This window comes from Hyperolius riggenbachi, chromosome 6 (assembly GCF_040937935.1).
Source record: "Hyperolius riggenbachi isolate aHypRig1 chromosome 6, aHypRig1.pri, whole genome shotgun sequence".
Classification (NCBI taxonomy): Eukaryota; Metazoa; Chordata; class Amphibia; order Anura; family Hyperoliidae; genus Hyperolius; species Hyperolius riggenbachi.
This window is the reverse complement of record NC_090651.1, coordinates 283,373,042-283,398,053: the sequence shown is the minus strand read 5'-3', so window position 1 is coordinate 283,398,053 and position 25,012 is coordinate 283,373,042. Positions and strand designations below refer to the sequence as shown.

The 25,012-nt window shown below is 42.8% G+C and overlaps 1 protein-coding gene across 1 annotated transcript in view; it reads left to right on the top strand.

Annotated features, from left to right (window-relative positions):
- The window catches only part of PPP2R1B (protein phosphatase 2 scaffold subunit Abeta), a 49,194-nt gene that overhangs the window by 9,031 nt on the left and 15,151 nt on the right, over positions 1-25,012 (top strand). The window contains exons 2-8 of the mRNA XM_068240936.1: positions 217-307; positions 784-884; positions 16,882-17,114; positions 17,206-17,353; positions 19,440-19,595; positions 19,685-19,799; positions 21,855-21,925. Coding sequence (XP_068097037.1) covers positions 217-307; positions 784-884; positions 16,882-17,114; positions 17,206-17,353; positions 19,440-19,595; positions 19,685-19,799; positions 21,855-21,925 — 915 coding nt within the window. The remainder of the gene's footprint in view (positions 1-216; positions 308-783; positions 885-16,881; positions 17,115-17,205; positions 17,354-19,439; positions 19,596-19,684; positions 19,800-21,854; positions 21,926-25,012) is intronic.

The following is a 25,012-nucleotide window of genomic DNA, read 5'->3' as shown; positions in this document are numbered from 1 at the left end:
TTTTGTACAAAAATTATCCGACTCCTCAGTTTATGAAATCATCGACTCCGGCTGCCGAAAATTGCCCCGACTCCAACTCCGACTCCACAGCCCTGATACTTTTCACTTCAGTTGTCCTTTAACAATTGCACAGGAGACATTTATTTGCTTGATATTCTATTTGTGTGACTAGATTTACTGAACAGTTTTGTTAATTTTGATATGTTTCTCCCACAGCTACGACTCAACAGCATCAAAAAGTTGTCTACTATAGCACTGGCTCTAGGGGTGGAGAGAACCAGGACTGAACTACTGCCCTTCCTTACTGGTAGGTTTTTTTTCATGCACACCCACTAACTAGATAGTACAAATGATCACCCATTCTCACCAGCCAAGCTTGCAGTTCTGCTCCACCATCCTCCATGTGTGCCTTCCTGTACCCTCAACATCCCTGGATAATTCAATCACTTAGGATTAGCACAATTCCAAGTTGGATACAATTTGCATCATATTTGCACATTAGCCAATTGAATGACTATTAGTAGTCCTAGTTATGGGCTAATTATCTGGTGCGTTAAGGACATGCCAGAGCTACTGCAATTCCTGGAGAAGAAAATGTGCTGCCACTTTTGTTTTTCATGCCCACTAGTAGTTGCCAACTGCTGAGAAACGTTTACTTCAGTCATTTTTAAATAAGGAAATTAAAAACTAAGTTCGGTACAAATGATTGATTTGTTTATGAAAATTCCCATGCCTCTTGGTAAATGCAATGTTTACATTATGAATTTCTTCTCACGATCTTAGACACCATATATGATGAAGATGAAGTTCTCCTGGCCCTCGCTGAGCAGCTGGGAAGTTTCACTTCGCTGGTTGGTGGACCTGACTTTGTCCACTGTCTTCTTGTAAGTACACATTAGTCTTTTCCTCTCAAAGTTTAGTGGTGACATTTAGCTTACCCGACTTATACTGATATGCTGAAAGTAAACTTCTTGTAAGACTATCGTAACTGCGCATATATTGGAACAAGGCTTAATCTGTGATTTATTTGAAGTGTACCCGAAGCAAAATGAAATAAAAACTAGATACTTAGCTAAGAAGTGGAAATCATCTGGATCCTGCAGAGGCTTCCCATGTCCCACATCCTGGTATCCACTGTTGCCACAAGTGGCCTCTCGGACCATTTCCAACAAGAAATTGTCCGAAATGTGATAGTGACCACGCTCCTTCATGCACTAGCGCGGCTGTACTGTGCGAGTATGCGCATGCCTGTGCAGTAAGCTAGAGGTGACCACACGGAAATTGAACAAAAAAACTTACCTAGGTAGAAAAAAGCCTCTGGATCCTCCAGAGGCTTTTCATATCCTCCTCCACCCACCGCTTCCCGTGTCCTCGCCCCACCGCCGCTGCTGGGGACCCTCTGGACGTCAAAGGGTCTGACTTGGTCTACATAGGGTGGTGCTGTGCCGGACCAGATCTGGCAGCAGTGTCCCTACAACTGGATCTAATTAATATTGGTCAGTTTTTTTGATAAAAAGTGTGATCCGACCTGGTAATGTGTACTGATATTTAAATGAGACTTTTATGTAGATGTTAAAACCACAAAATGTAAACTGCCTTTAACCCTTTTCTATCTTGTTGATTGTCAGACACTGGCCTTTTTCCATGTAGGCCCAATGGTGGACATAGTCCGACATGGTAAAATGTGGCTGCTGTTGCTGATAAAATCCAGCACAGCACCATCTTCTTCTGGCCAACTCCCGCACATTACTCCTTTGTAGGGGAGCTGCTGCCAGATTCGAGCCGGCACAGCTTTCCTCTGTGGATCAAAGTGACGGGCAAAAAGTTCACCACTTTGATCCCCTTACAGGAGCAATAAGTGCCACAGTAACAATACTACGATGGTGCTTGTGCGAGCAGGGCTGTGGAGTCGGTACCAAAAAAAATCATCCGACTCCTCAGTTTATGATGGCTCCGACTTAGTGAATGGCGGTAGTTCCGCCTTGTGTGTGAGGGGGCGGAGCTACAACATACAAGCTGTCCCTGCAGCTGATGCTGGGGCCTGCCCCCTCACAGCCAGGTAAGTTGCACAGCCTTTGGAGCCCTGGTTCTGATCCTTTTTCAGGATAACCCATGTCCTCTCTGGCGCCCTGGAAAAAATAGCTGCTGGGGAGGATGTGGGTGATCCTGAAAAAAAGGATTGGAAAGGGTGAATTGTCTCGTTCATCAATTGAAGACCCTATTGTCATTGCAGGACTCCTTGTAATATGTGTGATAGAACACATGCAGTTGTGTTCAAAATTATTCAACCCCCACTGAAATTGAGTGTTTTGGCCAGTTTGACATTGATTTTGATCATTTCAGTCATCTTGTTTACAATTAAATCAGAGGCACTTGTAAGCCAGATAAATATAACATAACCTTTTATAAAGAAATAACCACAAATGTATTTTCTGTGCTCACATCATCCAGTTTTGTTCAACCCCCAAGTGACATTCATTCTTAGTACTTAGTACAACATCCTTTTCCAGTTATAACAGCTTTTAAACGTGAAGCATAGCTTGACACAAGTGTCTTGCAGCGATCTATAGGTATCTTAGCCCATTCTTCATGGGCAAAAGCCTCCAGTTCAGTCACATTCTTAGGCTTGCGCACTGCAACTGCTTTCTTTAAAGAGAATCTGTATTGTTAAAATCACACAAAAGTAAACATACAAGTGTGTTAGGGGACATCTCCTATTACCCTCTGTCACAATTTCGCCGCTCCCCGCCGCATTAAAAGTAGTCAAAAACAGTTTTAAAAAGTTTTTGTAAACAAACAAAATGGCCACCAAAACAGGAAGTAGGTTGATGTACAGTATGTCCACACATAAAAAATACATCCATACACAATCAGGCTGTATACAGCCTTCCTTTTGAATCTCAAGAGATCATTTGTGTGTTTCTTTCCCCCTGCAGCTCACTGAAGTTACAAGCTGATTGTTTGTTTACTCTTGCAGACAGCTCTGCCCCATTGTCTGTAATTTTGCAGTGTGTGACTCATCAGTATGTGAACAGCTTGTAAAAGATAAGAGAGCAGAGAAAAGCTGGCTAATGTAAATAACACACACACAGGGGAGTTTGCATAGAGGGGGCATGCATAGAAGATCACACTGAAGAGTTGGCAGCCTTTCAGACACTGGAGGACAAGTCTGACAAGTCCGACAGGGGAAAGATAAGCTGATTTATTACAGAGATGATGATAGTAGAAAGTGCTGCAGTAAGCCAGAGCACATTATAATAGGTTTAGGAACCTGTAGGATGGTAGAAAACACAATGATATTTTTGTTACAGAGTCACTTTAAGTCCCACCAGAGGTTCTCAATCGGATTTAAGTCTGAGTGCAATGGCCACTCCAAAATGTTCCAGCCTTTAATCTGCAACCATGCTATAGTAGACTTGGATGTATGCTTGGGATCATTGTCCTGTTGAAAGGTCCAACGTCTCCCAAGCCTCAGGTTTGTGACGGACTGCATCACACTTCCAATATCTCCTGGTACTGCAGAGAATTCATGGTACCTTGCACACGCTGAAGCTTCGCTGTACCTGCAGAAGCAAAACAGCCCCAAAGCATGATTGACCCCCCGCCATGCTTCACAGTAGGCAAGGTGTTCTTTTCTTTAAAGGCCGTGTTTTTCCTCCTCCAGACATAGCGTTGATCCATCGGCCCAAACAGTTCTAATTTTGTTTCATCAGTCCACAGAACACTGTCCCAAAACTTTTGTTCTACAGTAAATGCATTATTTGTACATTCCGTTGATTTACCTACCTGATGAATTTGCTAATTTGAGCACAGCATAAGTTTAGTGATGGCAAACCTGCAGGTTTACTTGCTTGCTTTTTTTTGCTAGAATTGGAGTCAATTCACAAAGAATCTCATAAATTACAAATTTTTCACTTAAAGGACCACTATTGCGAAAAATTGTAAAATGTAAGTTACATGTAAAGCTATACAAATAAGAAGTATGTTTCTTCCAGAGTAAAATGAGCCATAAATTACTTTTCTCCTATGTTGCTGTCACTTCTAGTAGGTAGTAGAAATCGGACAGAACCGACAGGCTTTGGACTAGTGCTTCTCTTCATGGGGGATTCTCAGCATGGCTTTTATTCTTTATAAAGACATTTCTTAAAGGATTTATACGATGATGATAGCCAGCCTCCCTGCACACTTTTTTTGACAGTTGGACGGAACTACCGCCATTCACTAAGTGCTCTTGAAAGTAAACAAAACCCTGAGAATCCCCCATGAAGAGATGGACTAGTCCAAAACCTGTCGGGTAGTACAGTGGCCTGCATGAAGTCTGAGGGGAAGGTGCCTGTGGATAGGGAGAGGTTAAACAGGGTAGTGAGGACTGGCGCCAATTCCGGGAAGTGAGGCTGGAGTAAATCGGAAGGGATGGGGTCAAGGGGGGGGGGGGGGAAGTAGTGGTATGGGAAGTCTGCAGTAGGTGGTGGACTTCCTGGGTGGTAGTAGGAGTGAAGGAGGTGAGTGGAGGATAGGGTAATGGAGGAGCTGGTTGGGAAGGGGTGGGAGGTGAAGATTGGATATTTCCTGACCAACAATTCTTTGTTGGTGAAGTGGGTGGCTAAATCTGTGGCAGATGGGGAGGAAACGGAGGGTGGGGGGTGGGTTTAAGCAGGGAGTTGAAAGTGGCAAAAAGACGCAAGGGGGGGGGGTGAGCTTGTGCTCCGATGAGCTTGATAAAGTATTCCTGCTTCGCATGAGCAAGGGCAGTGTGGAACTGCAGCAGGTTAGTCTTGTACTGTAGGAAATCCTGGTTAAGTTGAGTTTTCCTTTCAGGGGCGTTTCCCTCTGGAGGTTGCGAGTATGGGTAGTGCGCCAGGGCTGGGGGTTAGGGGGGCGGTTGTGGCGGAATATTGGTGGAGCATCTTTCTAGGGCTGATGAGTTTGGCGATACTGAGCTGCAGCAAGATTAGGACAGGTTAGGGTGGGGAGAGTGGAGGAGAGGGCATGGAGGGAGTCAGCAAGGACGCTAGGGTTGAGCTTGCGTAGGTCTCGCTGCCATGGACCAGGTGAGTGGGCGAGTAATTTGGAGGTGCCTTCCATGAGGTGGTTGAACATGATGGACCGAGGGGTGGAAAGGGTGCGATGTCAAGGTCTGCGATGGTGGTGGATTTAGTAAGTGACAGCCACATAGGAGAAAAGTAATTTATGGCACATTTTACTCTGGAAGAAACATACTTCTTATTTGTATGTCTACATGTATTTTAAATTTTACAATTTTTGCGACAGTGGGCATTTAATTAATAAAATTAACATTTCAGCACATTTACAAGCAAAATAATCACTCAAAGTAAGTTGTTCCTGATTAATTTCATATATTATATAAATTTTGTTGTGCTCTTTGGGAGCTTAAACGTATAACACAGATGAGGTGAAAAGCTTTGTAACTCGTCCCCATTGTATTTCTTTCAGGGTTGATGTGAAATTACTGCAATGAGGGTTTAGGTTACTTATTCAGTTTGTCTAGGCAAAGTTTCAATATCTTGCTCCAAAATACTAGCATATTTTGCTGAAATGGTGCAGGTGTTAAGGTGCCCATTAACTGTCCAGTTTTCTGTTCTGATCGGCCTTCTAATCTGATAATAGTGATTGGAAGGAAATGATTGTGAATCATGGATGGCCCTTATAAATGTGATTAAAGCTATAACCAATCCAATCATTTCAGATAGAATGGATCGGCAGAACAGATCGACTTTTATTGTCATTTAGAAACATCAACTATTTCAACCAATATTGCAATTGTTGGATTAGAAAGACAATCATATACTAAAATTGTACCAATAATGGCCACCTTTAGGCTTACCTATACGGTTGTTTTTGTTTTACTCTGTTTTCAGCACTTCATATGGGTATAGGGAATATGGCTTTGTGCTCTGTTTGCTCTTCTTATGAAGAGGAGAATAATGCCTGAAATGTTTGTCTTGCTTCCAGCTGTCAGCTTAACCCCATTCTGACTGCCTAACGCTGATAGGTGTTGGGAAGGTGGCAGCCCCAGGATCGCCTAACACTGATCGGTGTCAAGAGCGGGGGGCGGAGACTAGCGAAGATCCCCATTTGGGTGACGGAGCGGTCAACAATCTGGCAGCGGCGATCACCGCTAGCAGATTGAAAAAAAAACCCGGACGTTTATTTTCTTTGTACGGTGCTGCGATCTAATGCAGCGCTGTAATGGGGACAGCCCTATCACCCGGCTGTCCCCTGGAGGGGAAAGACAAAGGATTGCTCTCATAGGCTGATGCCTATATGCCATATGTACAGAACTTCATCTCTGCTCTAAAAGATATGCAACAGCATAATAAACTTAAAAGAAAAAAACATTTGTTACAGCTGATACAAATCCTAAAATAAATTTCCAATCTTTCTACTTCCTGCTTTCATGGGAACAGACATATTAACATCCTGTGCTTTCAAATGAACCGTGGCAGTTAGGTGACACGGGGAGAGATCAAATTACAACTTTACAATAACAAATTTGATCTGACAGGATGGAATATCTAGGTCGTTCTGCTGCTAGCAGCAGATCAATGGCCCATAGAGTTGCATTGAATCTAATGATGCAATAATGGTGCAATTTTCAAATTTGAAATCTATTGGAAATCTGTTCCTAGTGTGTGGCACACATCAGATAGATTCCTGTCAAATTCGACCTGACGGGCATCTTACAGAAATCTGTCTGATAGTCGAATCTGCTGCAAATCTACCAGTATGGCCACCTTTAGATCTGGACTGCTGGATGATGTTGTCTGGGCACATGCAGAGGCAATTGTTCAGCATGCTGCTCTGTTGTGTGCTGCGCCATCACCCCCTCTGCCTGCTGCTCTGTTGTGTGCTGCGCCATCACCCCCTCTGCCTCCTTCCATAGCAACAAAAACAAGTCTCTGATCTCTAGGGCCACTCCTGACTTGTTGCCCGAGGGATCAAGTCCAAATTTATGTGGGCAACAGTAAGTAGACACCTTAGAGCAAGGGTCCCCAAACGTTTTGGGTCGAGGGCCGGGTCAACATACTTCAGACAACTGGGGGGCCGGAGTATACATAAAATGATGTAGAAGACTTTGCAGGCCAGACAGTGAAGAATACCCAGGTGACAACCTGCATTCCAATTTAACAGCAGTGTCACCTGATGTGGAATTTGACGGAAACCAGCAAACTACTGCTTTCTGGCTTCCATGTGGATAGGTGGTGCCAGCACTGCTATTCTATATGCAGACCACCAATATTTAAAGAAGTAGCTGACCGCATCTATAAGTAATACATTTTGTGTGTGGGGGGCCGGTAAAAAATCCTCAGGGGGCCACATTCGGCCCGTGGGCCTTAGTTTGAGGACCACTGCCTTAGAGGTTTTTACTGTGCCCCTGATGCTGAATATCATTTTGCCTTTTTCAAAGTATTTGCAAATCTTCAGCTCCATGTGAGGAAGAGGAACTTCCAGGGTGCATCATTTCAGCACAGTAAGAGTATGCAAATCCTCCATGTGTGTCCCTGATCGTGATGGGCTCACGGGTAGAAAAGTATCCGAATCTGTGATTCTAATGAGGCTTAATTGCCTTAGGTGAGTGCATGGGGGATGGCGTTAATTACCCAGATGTCCGGGCGCTTCTATGCGTATCAAATGCTCGCACGTGTCCAATGGGATGTGTTCCACGACTTATGTGGAGCTGACTATATTTGCAAATACCTTCCATTTTCAGAAGGCTACATTTTATTTGGCCTGGGATTTTCCTTTTTTGGCCCCTGTAGGTGCACTGCAGAAGCTTAGAGGTTCTGCTTCCAAATAACAAGGATGTGCTTGATGGTTGAAGGCATAACCCTCCTCTTTTGTTTGGTTTCCTGTCAAGCTATTAAGCATTTCCCATAATGTTCTGAAATGCATCGCAATGCACAAACAAACAAGTAAAGATTTGGGCCCAGAACAGAATACAGCCGAGTCTTCCTCTCCTGCAGGATAAATATTTCTGAGCACAATGCCGCTCCATGCTTTCCTGATGTGTCTGCATAGAATGTTAATCAGTACAATGACTGTGCATATGAAATGTCTCTCTTCTGTAGGATTGTGGGAATACGCAGCATGCGAGGGTTTTGCGGATTTTTATATAAAGGAACTGAAATTCTGTTTACTGGTCTTTGATTTACACTTCAGTGATGTTTCCTGTGCCTACACTCAGCGAGATATTACAGATGCATACATTGTCTAGATTTCAGCATGGCAGTGCTAGAAGCATCGTTGCTGTGAATGTCATTTGTTTCTATTTATAGCTATATTTCCTTGCATAGCACATACTACGGCCGCGGAGTTCTGTCTTCCAGGATAACTGTTTACGTTTTTTGGTTGGAGTAGGGAAGGGATTAGGTTCAGGGCCGGATTACCGACCAGGCAACAAAAGCAGTCGCTTGGGGCCCCATTCAGAGTCAAAGGGGCCCCATTAGCACATAAACCAGCCCTTGCCATCCTGTCAGCGGTGGCTGGATGGTATAATGGTTAAAGAGACTCTGAGCAGTGCAGTAACTATGGAAAGATGCATATCATTTTAAAGCTCTCTTTCTCCTCTTTCCAATGATATCTAAACGGCTGCTCTATGCCTTTTAGTTTTCGATATTTTCGCGATTGAAATTGCGGCCACAGGACGACTTTTCTCCAAAGTCAGCGGTGGCTGGATGGTATAATGGTTAAAGGGACTCTGAGCAGTGCAGTAGCTATGGAAAGATGCATATCATTTTAAAGCTCCTTTTCTCCTCTTTCCAATGATATATAAACGGCTGCTCTATGCCTTTTAGTTTTTGATATTTTCACGATCGAAATCACGGCCACAGGACGACTTTTCTCCAAAGTTGGCAGCTCGATTCAGCACAATGCAATGAAATATAAGGAACCCAGGGGGATATAATTACAAACATCATGCTGGTAGGTGTGAGGATGTAATGAATTAGTTGTGGGTATGCTTAAAGGCATATCCACAGGCACTGCTTGGAGTCCCTTTAAGGGCTCTGCCGCTGAAACAGGAGACCAGGGTTCGAATCTCAGCTCTGCCTGTTCAGTAAGCCAGCACCTATTCAGTAGGAGACCGTAGGCAAGTCTCTCTAACACTGCTACTGCCTATAGGGCGCGTCCTAGTGGCTGCAGCTCTGGCGCTTTGAGTCCACCAGGAGAAAAGCGCGATATAAATGTTGTTTGTCTTGTCTTGTCTTGTCAAATGATGCCGTGCGCTGCTGATTGTCTTCAGAGCCAGGCTCTCCTCCTAGGTCCCCCTCCTGCTACTGTGCGCTCTGCCGCTGCCCACTCCACCCTCCCTTCCCACAGAGAACCACAGCTGCAGCAAGAATGATAGCAGCAGATGGCAAACGCTCACTCACCTATCCATGATCCAAGCAATAGAGATCCCGTCATCTGAAACCCATCTGTCTCTTCTACAGTGCAGCCGCTCGCTCTGAACTTCCTGATTCTCAGATCAGACATGAAGTAGGAAGTAGTAATAGTAGTAGTAACAGAGCGGCAGCACTCTAGAGGAGACAGATGGGCTCCGGATGACGGGACCTCTATTGCTTGGATCGCAATAGGTGAATGTGATTCATCTGGTGCTGTCATTCTCCCCCACTGCGGCTGCCTTCTCTGCTGGACTATCGTATTCACTGGGATGGAGGCTGCATGGTGGCTGTCTATTTTTGGAGGAAATTGGTTGTTTGTTGGTGGGAGTGGTTATGTAATTCTGTCTGGGGAACGGCTTCCGGTTTGGCGGTGTCCAGAGCTTTCTGCTATTGCCAGGCTGGAGATGCAGGGGGAAAGTGCTGCTGCTGTGATATCTGGCGCCCTCTTCACAGGGGTGCCCCAGCCCCTGAGTGCAAATGTCCCAGCCATTCATCTCTCACTCTGCATTTTGCCGCTGCTATTCCCTGCATTGTGCACCCACAGAGGAAAGCGTGCTGTTGCCCATAGCAACCAGTAGCTCGGCTGCCCGGTGTGTGCGACATATTGCTGTGCAGCTGCATCTTCTGATTCTATTACGACATGATGGGGGGGCCCAAATCAGTTACTTTGCTTAGGGCCCCATTTAGCCTTAATCCGGCTCTGATTAGGTTTTAAACCCTCTAAGGGTTAACCCTTCTAAGGTGTCCATACATTAGCATGTGGTCAGCAGGTTTGACCATCTCTGATGGAATCTGATCAGATACTGGCACACACCCACCTCCGTCTGCTGGGCCACCAGTTCTCCGCTATGTAATGTGCTCACGGGGCTGTGAAGAGTGTTGCAGCAGAGCTTACACTCACCTGTACAATGCCGTGGAGTCACTGGGTTTAGGTGCTCGGCGGGGATGGAGAGAAGACACAGGAGGTGTGCGGCGAGCTCCACTGCAACACTTTGCACTGAGTGTGTGTAGCTCCACTGCAACACTCTGCACACCATGTGTATGTGTGTATATATATATATGTATATGTATGTATATGTATGTACGTGTGTGTGTGTGTGTGTATATATGTATGTATGTGTGTGTGTGTGTGTGTGTGTGTGTAGCTTCACTGCAACACTCTGCACAGCGTGTGTGTGTGTGTGTGTGTGTGTGTGTGTGTGTGTGTGTGTGTGTGTGTGTGTGTTACAGATTTCACATGGGGGGGAGACCACCGGCTGATGGTTTGCTGGTTCTCTGGAAAAATAACTTGTGCACCCCAAAAACCCCTTTCGAATTAGATTTCCAGCCTGCCCAATCAATAGATTTTATTTTGGCTGGGAAGCGATCAAAATTACAAGCGAGTGGCCACATTATAACATTGATCCCTGCAAGATCGATGCCACAAATCAGGTAATGTATGGGCACCTTTAGGTTTAAAATCTTTTGTTCCCGTCGCAAAGAAAGTCATGAGTTTCCAGCAGATCTGACATCTATTTATCTCTTCCTGCCATCTTGCTGATAAGTACCGTAATCTTTGGATCAGTCAGTTTTGTTAATTCAAGATATGATAGAAGTTGGGGTACATTTTTGTCAATTGCACAGCTAGTCCATTAGCTAGTGGATAGTTTTGTTTGGCACACCACCATGACTTCTTAAGGTAAATCTATTTGAATTTTCATGAATAAAAGCTGAACAATTTTTACTACTACACATAATAAATTAAGAAATTAAATGTATTAATTTGACTTTCGGTGGTGCAATGCTGGTTTTTGTGGTGGGGAGGTTTAAGGGGGAGGGACATTTACACGCATATTAGCATGGTTTTCAGTAATTAGATGAGATTTTGTTTCCAGTATGAACAGAACAAAGGTGGATGTATATTTTCTGCACTACTCCTTTTATATAGCCATCCTGAGTGGTTAGTGTTTGCCTTTGTATATTTGGACATTCAGAGTAAAGGAGCTATAATCACTAGCAAGAAAAAGTATGTGAACCATTTGGAATTATATGGATTTCTGCACAAAAGACCTTGTAGTTTTTGAGAAAATCAATTTTAAATTTGTATTTATTTTTTAGGAAAAAAATACTCTTAACCAGTAAAATGCCATTTTGCTGCAGTACACTGAGGGGACACAGGTGGGGGCGGAAATAGGGTGTTACTGAAGGCACTATGGAACAGAGGAGCATGTAGGCGGTTCAGGGCATAAAGGTGGCACAGTATTTCAACTAATAGGCAGATTGCCGTGTCTAACCTACTGTCCCTATCTGGTTTCTTAACCGGGTATTACCTGTATAGAGAGGTGCTATAATACAATTACTATACACCTTTAATGCTGGTAATACACTGCTCGATTCTGAGCCATTTAGATGGTTCGATAGATAATTTCCAACACATCCGATCTCCCACCCGATCGTTTCTCCGCACGATTTCGGATTGAGGACAATGCAAAGAGATAAAAAAAACGAGTGGAAGATAAGGGAATCGAGCGGCAAAATTGAGCTGTGTATGCCCAGCATAACAAACATGAGCAATCATGTTCCAAGGCAGGTCAGTAATGGGGTTATTGGTTACTTGATCTTAATCCAAAGTGGGGGATTGATTATTCAAAAGTACATACTATACAAAGTATCTACGGAGATGGGATTAAATGATCTCAATCCATGACTGTGTAGATATATTCACCCTGGTTACCAAATGTTAGTAAAGACTTCCATGTTGTCACTTACCATACTGATATCATGGAATTGGTTGAGAGATTCTTTACTGTCTCAGTTGATAGATGGCTGTTTCCATTGTCTGGTGTGCATTTAACATGGCCTATGTGGTTAACACCTTACCACTTTACTTCTGTATTACTGTTATTTAATTGACTGCCAGAATGGTAATGCTGGAATCTCAGGATTGACCTTAGACAGAAGTAAATGAAATAAGGGAGCTGAAGGCTCCTTGACCATTTTGAGTAGGCCAGTTGGCAAGATGAATTGTAGATCCACAGTGAACATGTTTGCTATGGTATCCTGATCATGTTATTTGCCTCTAATGTGACACACCACCTCAAAAGAAGACTACTTGATGTTTATTGTATGTCACAGTTTGCATTACTTTCTGACCTTTTTAGTGGTTTTGTGGGCAGTTCTTATCTCTGTATCCTCAAGAAACTTGAAAGTTGTTAGTAGACCAATGCGTTGTCCCTTTTTGTCCTGTGTTGGCTTCAGCTACAAAGCTTACATCTGGCTCCCCACTTCCCTGCCAATCTACTTTGTGCGTCAGCAAGTAAAGCTGCCAAAGTCTTAGATCTCTTCTGAGCCTTTTCCGCCTTCTGAAACAAGCGGCTTGCAAGCGTTGCGAGAATTGAGATATTAGGTGCCATCTGGGGGGCCTTTCTCTCCTGGCTCCTGTCCCAAACTTGTGTTCAGTTTGGCAGCTCTAAAATATTTTTATCAACGTCACCAGCTCAGTTGAAGCTAATTTATGTAGGTTGGTAGCAGATGCTGCTTCAACAAAACAGGCAGCACCAGGTGGTCTTGTAAGTATACACATAATAAGCTTATGGTACATCAGGATTTATAGTAATCAGCGGCTGCTCAGACTTCGTGTACATTCTATGGAAATACTGAAAGTAAGGCCCATTACCCTACACACAGGGAAACTGCACCTAATTGGCTCTTACTGTGTGGCTTCCTCTATGGGCGCTTACTGCTCATGGCCTGTCTCTGGTTCAGATGATATTCAGCACCCTGACACCTGGCTAATAAGCAGTGATGCTTTGTAATCCTCTGCTTCAAATCAAAATGTAGCTTAGAAATTAAAAGTACGGTAGGTTCTCTAGGGGTGACTTGCCCAAGAAGTGCAATGAAGGGCAATGACCTGACGCTCTGTGTATTTCAAGTAACAAGTCAACTACAGGAAAACTTCTGTTCATGATTTTTACAGAGAATATGGCTGTTGTTCACAGCAGGTCTGCCTTAGTGAATCCTCTTTATTTGATTTCCTTGTGTGAGAACACAAATGTTTCTCATGGAATAAAGCTGAACATTAAAATTATACTCTGTGTGTCTTCTTCCTTTGATCAGGCTAAAAGCATTTGTGGTGATCACATGGAGAATATTGGTCAGCGTTACATCTGCTTATCTTCATAAATACTGCATGTTCTTTTGCTTATCCTGTGACTCGGTTGACATCAAGTGAATTTTACTTGATTTTGATGCTGTTAATTACTGCTTCAATGAGGAGAGGAGAAAAGCGCATCAGTACCACAGTGAATAGCAGGGCTGTGGAGCTGGTACAACAATAATCCAACTCAGACTCCTCAATTTATGAAACCTTCAATTCCAGGTACCCCAAAATGCTTCAACTCGAAAGCCCTTGCAGCGCTATGGAGTGGGTACAAAAAATCATCAGACTCCTTAGTTTCTGAAACCACTGACTCTGACTCCAGGTACCCAAACATTACTCAGACTCCACAGCTCTGGTGGATAGTGCTCTCAACTTGCAGTTGCAGGTTTAGATCTCAGCCAGGACAACAAATGAAGCTTATATTTACCACTACTAGAGCTGTGGAGTCGGTACAAAAATCATCCAACTCTGACTCCTCAGTTTATGAAACCACCAACTCCTCAACTCCACAGCCCTGACCACCACCACCCCATGTTTATGTGGGTTTCCTCAGGCACTCCGGTTTACTCCCACATTCCAAAAATACTCCTCAAGCTACAGTAGACACAATAGACTATGATTCTGGTAGGGATTAGATGGCATGCGTCTCTGAGGTGACATTACTTTGCTTTGGAAGATGTCAGCATTATGACAGTAATACGCTTCACTGCATAGGTTTTTCCCTGTTATCAAGAAAACTTGTGTTGGAGTAGGCAGAGCTGCAGAAGTTTGTCTCTTATTCTTGCCTCCCAGGGTTTCTATAAACAATTACTTGCGTGTTAAATCAAGCTGTTACCAACTCTGTATATGGTCACTGGTCATATTTCCCCTTTCCAGCTGGTACCAGTACATGTTTTTTGCAGTGTGTTGAACAGTACCAAACTAGGAGAACAGCAGTGTAATTTATTTCATAAGCTTTATGCAGAAACTGAATCATGTTTAGGTATAAAACATCAGTTCCTGCTTAATTGTTTAATTACTGTTGGTGCATTAAAACTACCTATTTTAAAGCAGGCCATTAACATCGACTTTTCCTGACACATCAGATCACTCTGTACAGCGTTACAAGCTGCATTTAACGTCATTTTTTTTAATCAACTTGCAATCAAAAATTTAAATTTTCAATCTGACAGAAAATTGTAGTTGGTTGGACACGGGAAGCGGCTGTAGATCAATGGCTCATAGCATCCTCTGTATTGAGCAGAATGCTGCAGTTCAGTACATTTTTTTTTTTTAATCTATTAAGCCTGCAGTGTGTGAGGGGATTTGATCCCTCTGGTCAGGTTCATATCAGAGAGGGATTGATCTGTTTGCCAGATTGGATGGCAATCTAATGCTGGGAATACACGGTTCCTTTCTGCCGCCAATAGATGGTTCGATAGATAAATTCTGACATGCCCGATCTCCCATTCGATCGTTTTGCCGCTCGACTACTGATAGCAGTGAATGGAAAAACGAGCGGGCGATAAGAGAATCGAGTGGCAAAATCGATCGAGTGCAGAATCGAGCGGCAGAAACGCATTGTGTATTCCCACCATAGTAGTTTATGGCCACCCCCGGTTCAGACGGACGTTTGAAGGCGTCGCGTTCGTTGGCGTCGCGGCGGCAATGCGTTCGGGCTCTCAGCAGCGTTCGCGTTGCGTTCGGATGCGGTCGCGTTTTTTCTTCCCCTGGGGGACATTACCCGTCGCGATTAACCGCTCCTGGAAGCTACATGTAGCTTCTAGCTTCCAGGGGCTCCTTGAATGCCAGGGAAAATCGGGACCCGAAAGCCGCGTTTGTGTAAACGCGCATGAAAGCTTGGTACAAACGCTCCCATTCACTTGAATGGGAGCGTTTAACGCCAAGCCCCGAACACTGGCAGTAAACGCTCCGCAAGCGTCTGTCTAAACCAGCCCTTATCTTTGAACATACGTGCTAATATTCCTAATGCAATTAAAGGATTCGATTGTCTGAAAATGAGAACAGTATATGAAGTATAGTGCAGACCTGAGGAGGAACAACTGATAACTGGTTCTTTTGTTTTCATTTTTGGTGTTCAGTCATGGTGGCAAATGGTAATGGTCAATTAAATAATTCTGCGTTCATACAGGGTTATGCTAACTCAGTATGCAGCTTGAAAATAGACCACTCAAATCCCGCTAAGATGGCATTCACCATTTTCAAGCTGCATAAATTTACATACAAAATTGACATAATCCTATATGAACTCTGTCATGTTATCGACCATCGCTAATGGTATTAATCAATCATTCAGGTGATATCAGGGCTGTGGAGTCGGTACAAAAATCATCCGACTCCTCACTTTATGAAACCACGACTTAGACTCCAGGTACCCAAAATGGCTGACTCCTTAGTCTAATACTTACCAACACTGTGGATTTTGTACAAAAATCTGACTCCGACTCCTCAGTTTATGAAACCACCAACTCCGACTCCAGGTACTCAAAATTACTCCGACTCAGACTCCACAGCGCTCGGTGTGATATACATGGGAATGGTAGAGCTAATCAAAAGTTCAGACAAAACAGCCTTTATATGTGTGTACTTAGATATATTCCTGGCTGAATAACTGCCAATCTGGTTATCAGTCAGATGGTCAATTGCCCATGTGATTTTTTTTTTATTTTTTTTTATGGGGTACTGGGAGCATCTGTATTGGGCTTTTGTGAACCCATCAGATGACTAGTAGTGAGATGTGCAGGAAGGGTGTAAAGGTGCCCATACACTCGTCAGATTGGCAGCAGATAGATAAGAAATGCATCTGATGATCTATCTGATGTGTTTTTAGAACATTTTTTTTTACCAGGATAGAATTCCAATAGAGTTCAGTTTGAAATCTATTGAAATTCGATCTGATGGCATTTTTTTGTCATCAGATTTCCATTAAGGCCAATGCAAAATGATAAGCAATCTCATCAGATCGACCTATATTTTCCACCCTGCCAGTTCGATGGAAATCCATCGAAATCGGCCATCGATCGGTCGATTGGCCAAGCGATTTGCAATTGATCGATTTGGATCGATCGGTCGGCCAGAAATTCGGCTGAGTGTATGGGCCCCTTAATAGGCATTAGGACTATTGATGGTTAGACTGGCCTTTGCAGGCCTAGTATAGATTGTATGAGCAGAGCAACCCTGATAATCAAGCTATTTTAGCTAGAATATTTTAAGATTACATGCAGTGATCATTAGTCACAATACTGTGTGTTGTCTGTTTTATAAGTAATCATTTGTTGAGCTGCTGTGGTTTATTACTGTGTTCTATTATCAGTAATGCATATATTTGTGTATAAACAGCCTCCCCTGGAAAGCTTGGCAACCGTTGAAGAGACAGTAGTGCGTGACAAGGCAGTGGAGTCCTTGAGGAAGATCTCGCATGAACATTCTCCAGTTGACCTTGAAGCTCATTTTGTGCCACTGGTGAAGCGTCTGGCCAGTGGAGACTGGTTCACATCACGTACATCAGCTTGTGGGCTCTTCAGTGTCTGCTACCCAAGAGTCTCTAGCACTGTCAAAGTGGAAATCAGGCAGTAAGTCCAGCTTGAATTCATTTCACTTTATGAATCCAGTGTTATCCACATGCCTGCAGCTGTGTCTGATTAATATACATTTCTCCCCCAGACACTTCCGTAACCTGTGCTCTGATGATACACCAATGGTGCGGCGTGCTGCAGCTTCAAAGCTTGGGGAATTTGCCAAAGTACTTGAACTGGAATATGTGAAGAATGATATCATTCCTCTTTTTACCAACCTGGCTTCAGATGAGCAGGTAAGGCACAGACCATGTGACATAGGTGATTTTGCACAGGTTGCTGCAGTATTCATGGTTTTTGTGTCGTCTTTCTTGATCCTAACTACCACGATTTAAAGTAAAAATGTGGTTACTTTTATTTTTAGGTTTTTAGAATATTGAAAGAAAGTCCTAAAAACATTCCCATGATAAAATACAATCAAAAGCATTTTAGGTTCAAAGATTATTTTGTTTTATAGAAACATATAAAATTGAACGTCAAAACAGCCAGTTTGTCCCCACACGGGGTTAAAGTGATCATATTCAAACATTGAAATAACATCATAAAAATATGGAAAGATTTGGGCCCTAGAGAGAGAAAATGTACACATTATCTGTATCTCAGAAGTTCTCAGAAGTAGGCAACATAGTACCAGTTTAAGTACAAAAAATACCCATCATACCTTAACTTACCTCTGCCACATATTATTATTGTGCTATATGTCAAAGAATAAAATATATTGGAGATCAAGATTGTCTCTGAGTCGCCCACGAGTCCCAAGTCTTGGTAAATTGAAGCATGTGGTCTTCAACTACTGCAATCATGCGCTCAAAAGTCACGATCCTATGAACTTTTGCTATTATATGTTCAGTCGACAGATGGGAGTTTTTCCAGCGAGATACCAGGTAAGATTTAGCTGAACAAGCAATATGCTGCACCATTCTGTGTGCTGATTGTTTCATTGTAGTATTGCCCAACAAAAGGACATCAGGAGTTTCAGGGAATGGAATTTGGAGGACTAAAGAGATCAAAGAGCAGATTTGAGTCCAAAAATTTGCGACCAAGGGACAATTCCACCACACATGGGAAATGGTGTATCTCGCTCCACATCCCCGGTAGCAGCTATAAGATGCTAATGTATATATTTTAGATAAGCAGACCGGGGAATCAAAATAATTTTTAAAGTAGATATCCAGCCTATAAACAAAATTTCAAGGCTCCTCCTGTAAGGGAAAGTTGTAATTTGCTGATATACAACTGCAATATGTCAGTTGTATATCAGCAGCTGTCAGTTACAACTGAATATGCAAAAAAATGTCCATGTTTCCCTATGGCTCAAGTGGGTGATATTACAGTTTAACCGTGTGCTGACCATGAAGCTGTTATGGGGTAATGGCCATTTTTAAAATGGAGGACGGAGACTTCCATTAATCACAGTGGACAAATGGGATGCAGGAGAGGAGAACGAGATTGAGGAGTAGACTATACAGGAGGTAAGTATGACCTGTGTATGGCTATTTTGACTTTTTATTTTCAGTTCAGGTTCTCATTAAGCCTTAGCTTGAAAATTAACTGCATTTACAGTGCCCTGGTCTGGCAGAGCAGCAGGCTATGGGGATACTGAAGAATGCATTAAATTTGGCAACAGACATTTAGCCAGTGATAAAGTTGTCACACTATGAAGCAATTAGATTCAGTGCGTTTCACAGCTCTCCCACTGCTGAGTTGAACACATTGCGAGAAAAAGGGAAAAAGTATCTGTCATATTTCCTATCCTGTGTGCTACTACAGGAGGAACAACAATACAAGGCTGTCAGAAATATTGTGAACTTGCATATTACAGCCAAATTAAATGCATTCTTTTTACCTACAGCCTCTTACTTGGACTATTGGCTCTGGGAAAGTTGTGCTAGTGTAGCTGCTGGTGAAAGCTGGCGTATCTTCATTCTTCGACAGTATGCCTAATTTATTAAAACCACTTCAAAATAAACTGGAGCAAAAATGAATCGGTTGCCCAAAACAACCATTTAGAATCCCTGTTTCATTCAAAAACTGAAATCTGATTGGTTGCTTTAATCAACTTCTACATTTTAGAATCTCATGATTTTTCTACCCCAATTTACTAACATTTTGACCAGGATCAATTAGGTATAGGATTTTAAACAGACAACCATCCATACTTCTGTCCTGTAACATTTTCTGTCCAAGCAGTTTGGGGCAGCTGTGAAGCTGCCAGTGGATTTGGCAATGTTTGGTTTGCCTGCAGATTGGCGCTCTTCTCTCTAGATGTTCCATATTTAAACTTAAATCTTGTCTTTCTTTTCAATATTGCTATCACTGCAGGACTCTGTGAGGCTTTTGGCTGTTGAAGCCTGTGTCAGCATTGCTCAACTTCTTCCTCAAGAAGATCTTGAAGCTTTAGTGATGCCTACTCTTCGACAAGCAACTGAAGATAAATCTTGGCGTGTCCGCTACATGGTGGCTGATAAATTTTCAGAGGTACTGAAGGGTTTCATTCAGAAATTTTATATAATGTCATGTTTGATCATGTGTTCTTAGTATATAATCTGCTTTACCCTCTGTTTCAGCTCCAAAAGGCTGTTGGTGCGGAGATCACGAAGAATGATCTCATTCCCGCATTTCAGAACCTCCTGAAAGATTGTGAGGCAGAAGTCCGGGCTGCAGGAGCACACAAAGTTAAAGGTAAACCATGAATTTGTAGGTCCTACTTTCAGGTGCAAATGAATGTAGGTTTAATGATCATATGTTGTATTTCAGTGTTTTCAAAACGTCCTTGGTACCACACTGATGGTACAAATTTTAGTCATATTGCACAGTACAAACCGTTCAGGTGGAAGTTTTCGAAATGAGTAAATTGTGGTCAGAGTTGGTGCCATAAATATTGATTGTCTGTCAGAAGTGACAGCAGAAGGTCCGCTCTCAAGATCTTTTGACTAAGGTTCAGCATAATCTTGAGTACTTCTGCAGACAGGTTGTAGTGGATGGAGCTTGAATCTAAAATCCAGAGACAAAAAGGCAATCTATTGGATTTATGCAATAGATGCAGTCTATTGAACTGGAAACTCCATACATGGGTTCCCTTCCACCTACACATTCTGCACCCAGCCCAGTGTAGGGAAGATATCTTGGGCACTGTGGAACGAGGACATTCTCCTGATTGACTTCTTGCTTTATGTAGATCGTGATGTGGACGAATATGCCTGCTAGATAAAAAATGTCCTTGAAGCAGTAAATGGAAGGAGGCATGGCAAGTTGAGGAGCACCGTGCTGTTCCACATGGGCATTGCTCCTGTTTCCATGACTGCTATAAATGATGCTGGCTTTGATTTGCTTAATCACTCCCCTCATTCTACTGTCCTGGACCAAATTAATTTCACCTATTCCCTATTGAAAGATAATTTTCAAGGATAAACATTTTGATGTAATGATGATGCCATGCTTGGTAGTTCAGGGATATTTAGAGAGACAAAACATGTTTTTTATTCTTTCAAATGCATTAGAGCCCATGTAACAAAGTATTGAAATATAATTTTCAGATTTAGTAAGTTGACATTAGGGAAGTATCTATTCAAAATAAGATCATGTGAAAAATAACAAGACAAAAACACAACTGTAGGCTTGATATGTGAATTTGATAGTAATGTAGCTTTTGTAGTAAACCATTTTGTTTATAAATAGGCTGAACTGAACCCATCATGATTTACCTTTTTTTAGTATGGGTAGGATGATGTTTGGTGGGTTAGTTTTGAGTGTTGTTTCTAGTGGCAGTCAATACCGTGAACCAGAGTACATTTAGATTTTCAGAACAAATGCAAATAGATTAACTGTGCAAATTCTCCAGCTTTTTTTTTTTTTTCCTTTTCATAACTTCCAATTTCAAACAAGGGATTGATTGCTTTCAGATCTCTCCGTATCTTCCTTCCTACACTTGGCCACTTTTTGGGTACAAAATAGCATTTCTTATAGCTGGAGTCATTGATTATCTAAATTTAGCACCTTCCTCCACAGCGTCCCCCCCCCCCCCCCAGGAATTTTTCCCAACCAGGTGGCATAAAAAAGCCAGGTGGTGCAGACGGGGGGAAAGCAGCGCCGGTGCAACTCTGCTTACAGCATAGCGAGCTGATGACAGCCGGGTGCTCACCAATATTAGCCAGATGAAGCATGCAGCTAAAAGAGACTGGGGAGAACACTGCTCCTTGTTCTTTCTATTCCTCCTTTTTGCTGGGTTGATCAGAACATGCTCTAGAGTGGTGATTTCTCTGCCATTTCATATACTGTTAAACATGAAGGCAACATTAAGTAAATTAACAGTAAGCAAAAATTGGTTTACTTCATGTGTAGATTGTATGACGAATATGCTAGTTAGTACTGAAGCTGAAAAAGAATTCCCTAAGGCCTCTTGCACACTACGTGATTCCGATTCTGATTGTACAAGACTCATGTGACACTTGTTTTGTATTTTTAATTTAAAGTATGTTGCAGTGATGCAGAATTATCACATAAGTATACATGTTGCAGTGTAAGGCTGAATGTCAGCAAAGTGAACAGGTTCTGAAATCATAGCGTTCTACTGTCCATGGCCTGTTCTTTGCCTGAATAAAAACTTTATTCAATTTGGCTGTTGCCAATTGAATACGAATGGCCGTCAAACAATTGTCTCTTGTGCACTTAGGAACACCTAAGAATCGTGTCCTAAAAACTGGATAGAACTTAAAATTCACCTTTTTTCTTTTTTAGAGTTTTGTGAGAACCTGCCCAGTGATGGTAGAGAGGAGATAATAATGAACAACATTTTACCCTATGTAAAGGTAATGTCACGGTTTAGTTTATATATTTTTTTTTATACATGTTTTACACTTTTTTTGGGCGAAAATGTATTTAACAGAACATTTAAGGATATCCGTAACAAAGCTGAAACCTAAAACTATTCAGTGACGAGTAATAAAATAATGTATTAAGTAGGGTTATGTTTATTTTAAATTAATCCCTGGTTTGCAAATGTCTTTTAAAGACACTAAGGTTTAGTTTTGACGTTTAAAGGCTTCTGGGACATACCAAATCAATAGGGAACATACATTTTTACTTACACAGCTTCATGCTGGTATTCTAGAATAACATTTCGTCATGCTTGGTTTAACCCTAGTCCGTGCTAGTGCCCTTGCTGCTAGAAATGTCAGTAATCCTGCTAAGGTAGCCGATTACAGGGAAAATCCTCAGACAGGACTCCTGTGACTTAGGCCAGCTCTTATAAAGCAAGTGGAGGACAGGATCACATCCACATATCACTACATGTCTGTCATGGCAACATGTCTCCGGCTGCATTAGCATAGTTCTATTCAGTGGCTGTCCACTGCTTGCCTGCATAGGAGGGTCATAAATCACCGGTTTCTCTTTTTTTCCCTCTGATCAGCTACCATAGCATGATTACTGAAATTTCTAACGGTGGGTGATCAAGCAATGGCACGGACGAGAGTTAAACCAAATGTAATGAATGTTATTCTAGGATAACGGCACACTGCAATATAAGTTGAAATGTATGTTCCTTATTAATTAAGTATGATCCAGGACTCCTGAACTGCCAATCTTAATATCATAATCATTAAAAGACATTTATCTGAAAAAAAGTGAGGGGAATTGAAGTAAGCATAGCACTTCAATACAATATTTCATTACTCGATGGTGTATAAAGTTAATTGTTCAGCTTTTTTCGTGACTGATGTCCTTAAAGGGAAGATCCACGGAGTTGTTTAAAAAAAATAAAAATACTGATCCACTTACCTGGGGCTTCCTCCAGCCCATGGCAGGCAGGACGTGCCCTCGGCGCCGCTCCGGAGGCTCCCGGTCTTCTCTGGTGGCTCACTCGACCTGGCCAGGCTCTTGTGCGCTCCAATGTGCGTCTCACGCGGTCAAGCTGACAGTCAGTAGGACGTCCGATGATGTCAGCGCGACCGCGTGAGACGCACGTTGGAGCGCACAAGAGCCCGACCTGGAAGCCGGCCTGGCCAGGTCGCGTGAGCCACCAGAGAAGACCAGGAGCCTCCGGAGCGGTGTCGAGGGCACGTCCTGCCTGCCACGGGCTGGAGGAAGCCCCAGGTAAGTGGATTAGTATTTTTATTTCTCTGTGAAAACTCCCGCTGTGCGCTATGCTCTGCACAGGCCTGCTGATGGCTACCACGAGTCATGCTCTGGGTCACAGCTCTTGGCTTGTTTTTTCCACCCCATACCTGACTTGTGATGACCGCCAAGGTGATTGAAGTTAAAACTGATGCCTAAAACTGTTACCTTAGTCTGCGCAGTGATTGGTTCATTTTTGTTTTTTAAGGGAAATTGCACATTTATTATAAAGTTGCCATTAGTATTAGTTCTGCCACAGTCTTTTTCAAATTTTATTAAAAAATACTTTTCAATCACAATAGAATTTAACTAGGCCATCCACTCGCGCACTGTTTGCTCAAGTGTCTCAGCTTCTTCAGAATAATAGTCTTTCTTGCATAAATTCAGGGAATTACCGGAGGCACCCTATCGGCACAGCGGTAGTGTTTCCTTACCTGCTGCTAGGAGGGTAATTGCAGTCTCTGCTCAGAGACCTAGCACACACAGAAATAATTAGGGCCTGGGCACACTGATGCATTACTGATTACAGCAACGCATGTATGTGTGCAATACACAAGGGCATCAGACAGTGCGTAGACAGCAGTGTCTGATGGGCACACTAATGTGCTGTGCAACCCTGCATTGTCACAATGCACTGCTGCATACATTTTAAGTGCAACACAGCCATCCCAAAAACTAGTAGAATGAGACTGCACTGCAACACAGGTGCTTTTGTTTTGTATAACACACAGCCGCTTGTGTCAGCAATGCAACACATCAGTGTGTGAAGGCCCTTAGCTTACATTTGTAAGCTTTGACACCGGTACAAGCCATTGTCTGTCAGAAAGACATTGGAGTGGCTGTTTTTATATACCCATAAAAAAATGTCGAGCTGGAATGTTGTATGCCAATAAGCTTTGAAGGCTATAGAACCAAACTGAAAGCATGGTGTTTTTCTCAAAACAAAAGTGGAATTTACTTTTTAACCACTTAAAGGGGAACTCCAGCCTAAACAAACATACTGTCATTAAGTTACATTAGTTAATTGAAATAGATAGGTAATCTCTTACCCACCCTGTTTTTAAAAGAACAGGCAAATGTTTGATTTCATTATGGCAGCCATCTTTTTAGTTGAAAGGAGGTGACAGGGAGCATGAGACACAGTTCCAACTGTCCTGTGTCCTGAGCACCTCTCCCAGTTACTAGGCAACGGGAATAACATAGGAAATCCCATCATGCTCTGCACAGCATCAGGGAAAAAAAGCCTGGGCTTTTTTTCTTTGATGGGTGGAGCTTAGTTAAAAATGCAGCTAAAAATGATGCTTTGGTAAGAAAAACAAAGTTCTGATGCTGTGAAACTGTTAAAGAAACACCAAGCCTTTTCAGTTCTGCTGAGTAGATTTTTAGTCCGGAGGTTCACTTTAAGGACTAAGGTCTTAAACCCCCCCCTAGTGACAAGGCTATTTTTGACAATTAAGGCCACTGCAGCTTTAAGGGCTCTCTGCAGTGCCGCACAACTCGGCACACAAGGGATTCCACCCCCTCCCTTTTCTGTTTACCAACAGAGCTCTCTGTTGATGGGCTATGATTGCCCCCAGGATGTTTAACATTTGTTTTGTAAATATTTCACCGTCTAACAGTCTCCTAGCGGTGAACGCCGCTGGGAGCCGAGATATATAGGCATCGGTGCGCGCGATCTCTTGCAAAACCTCGTCCCAGGACTTCATGCCAATTGGCGTGCAGCGGTCGGCAAGGGTTTAAAGAGAACCCGAGGTGGCTTTGTATAACGTTAGTGGGGCACA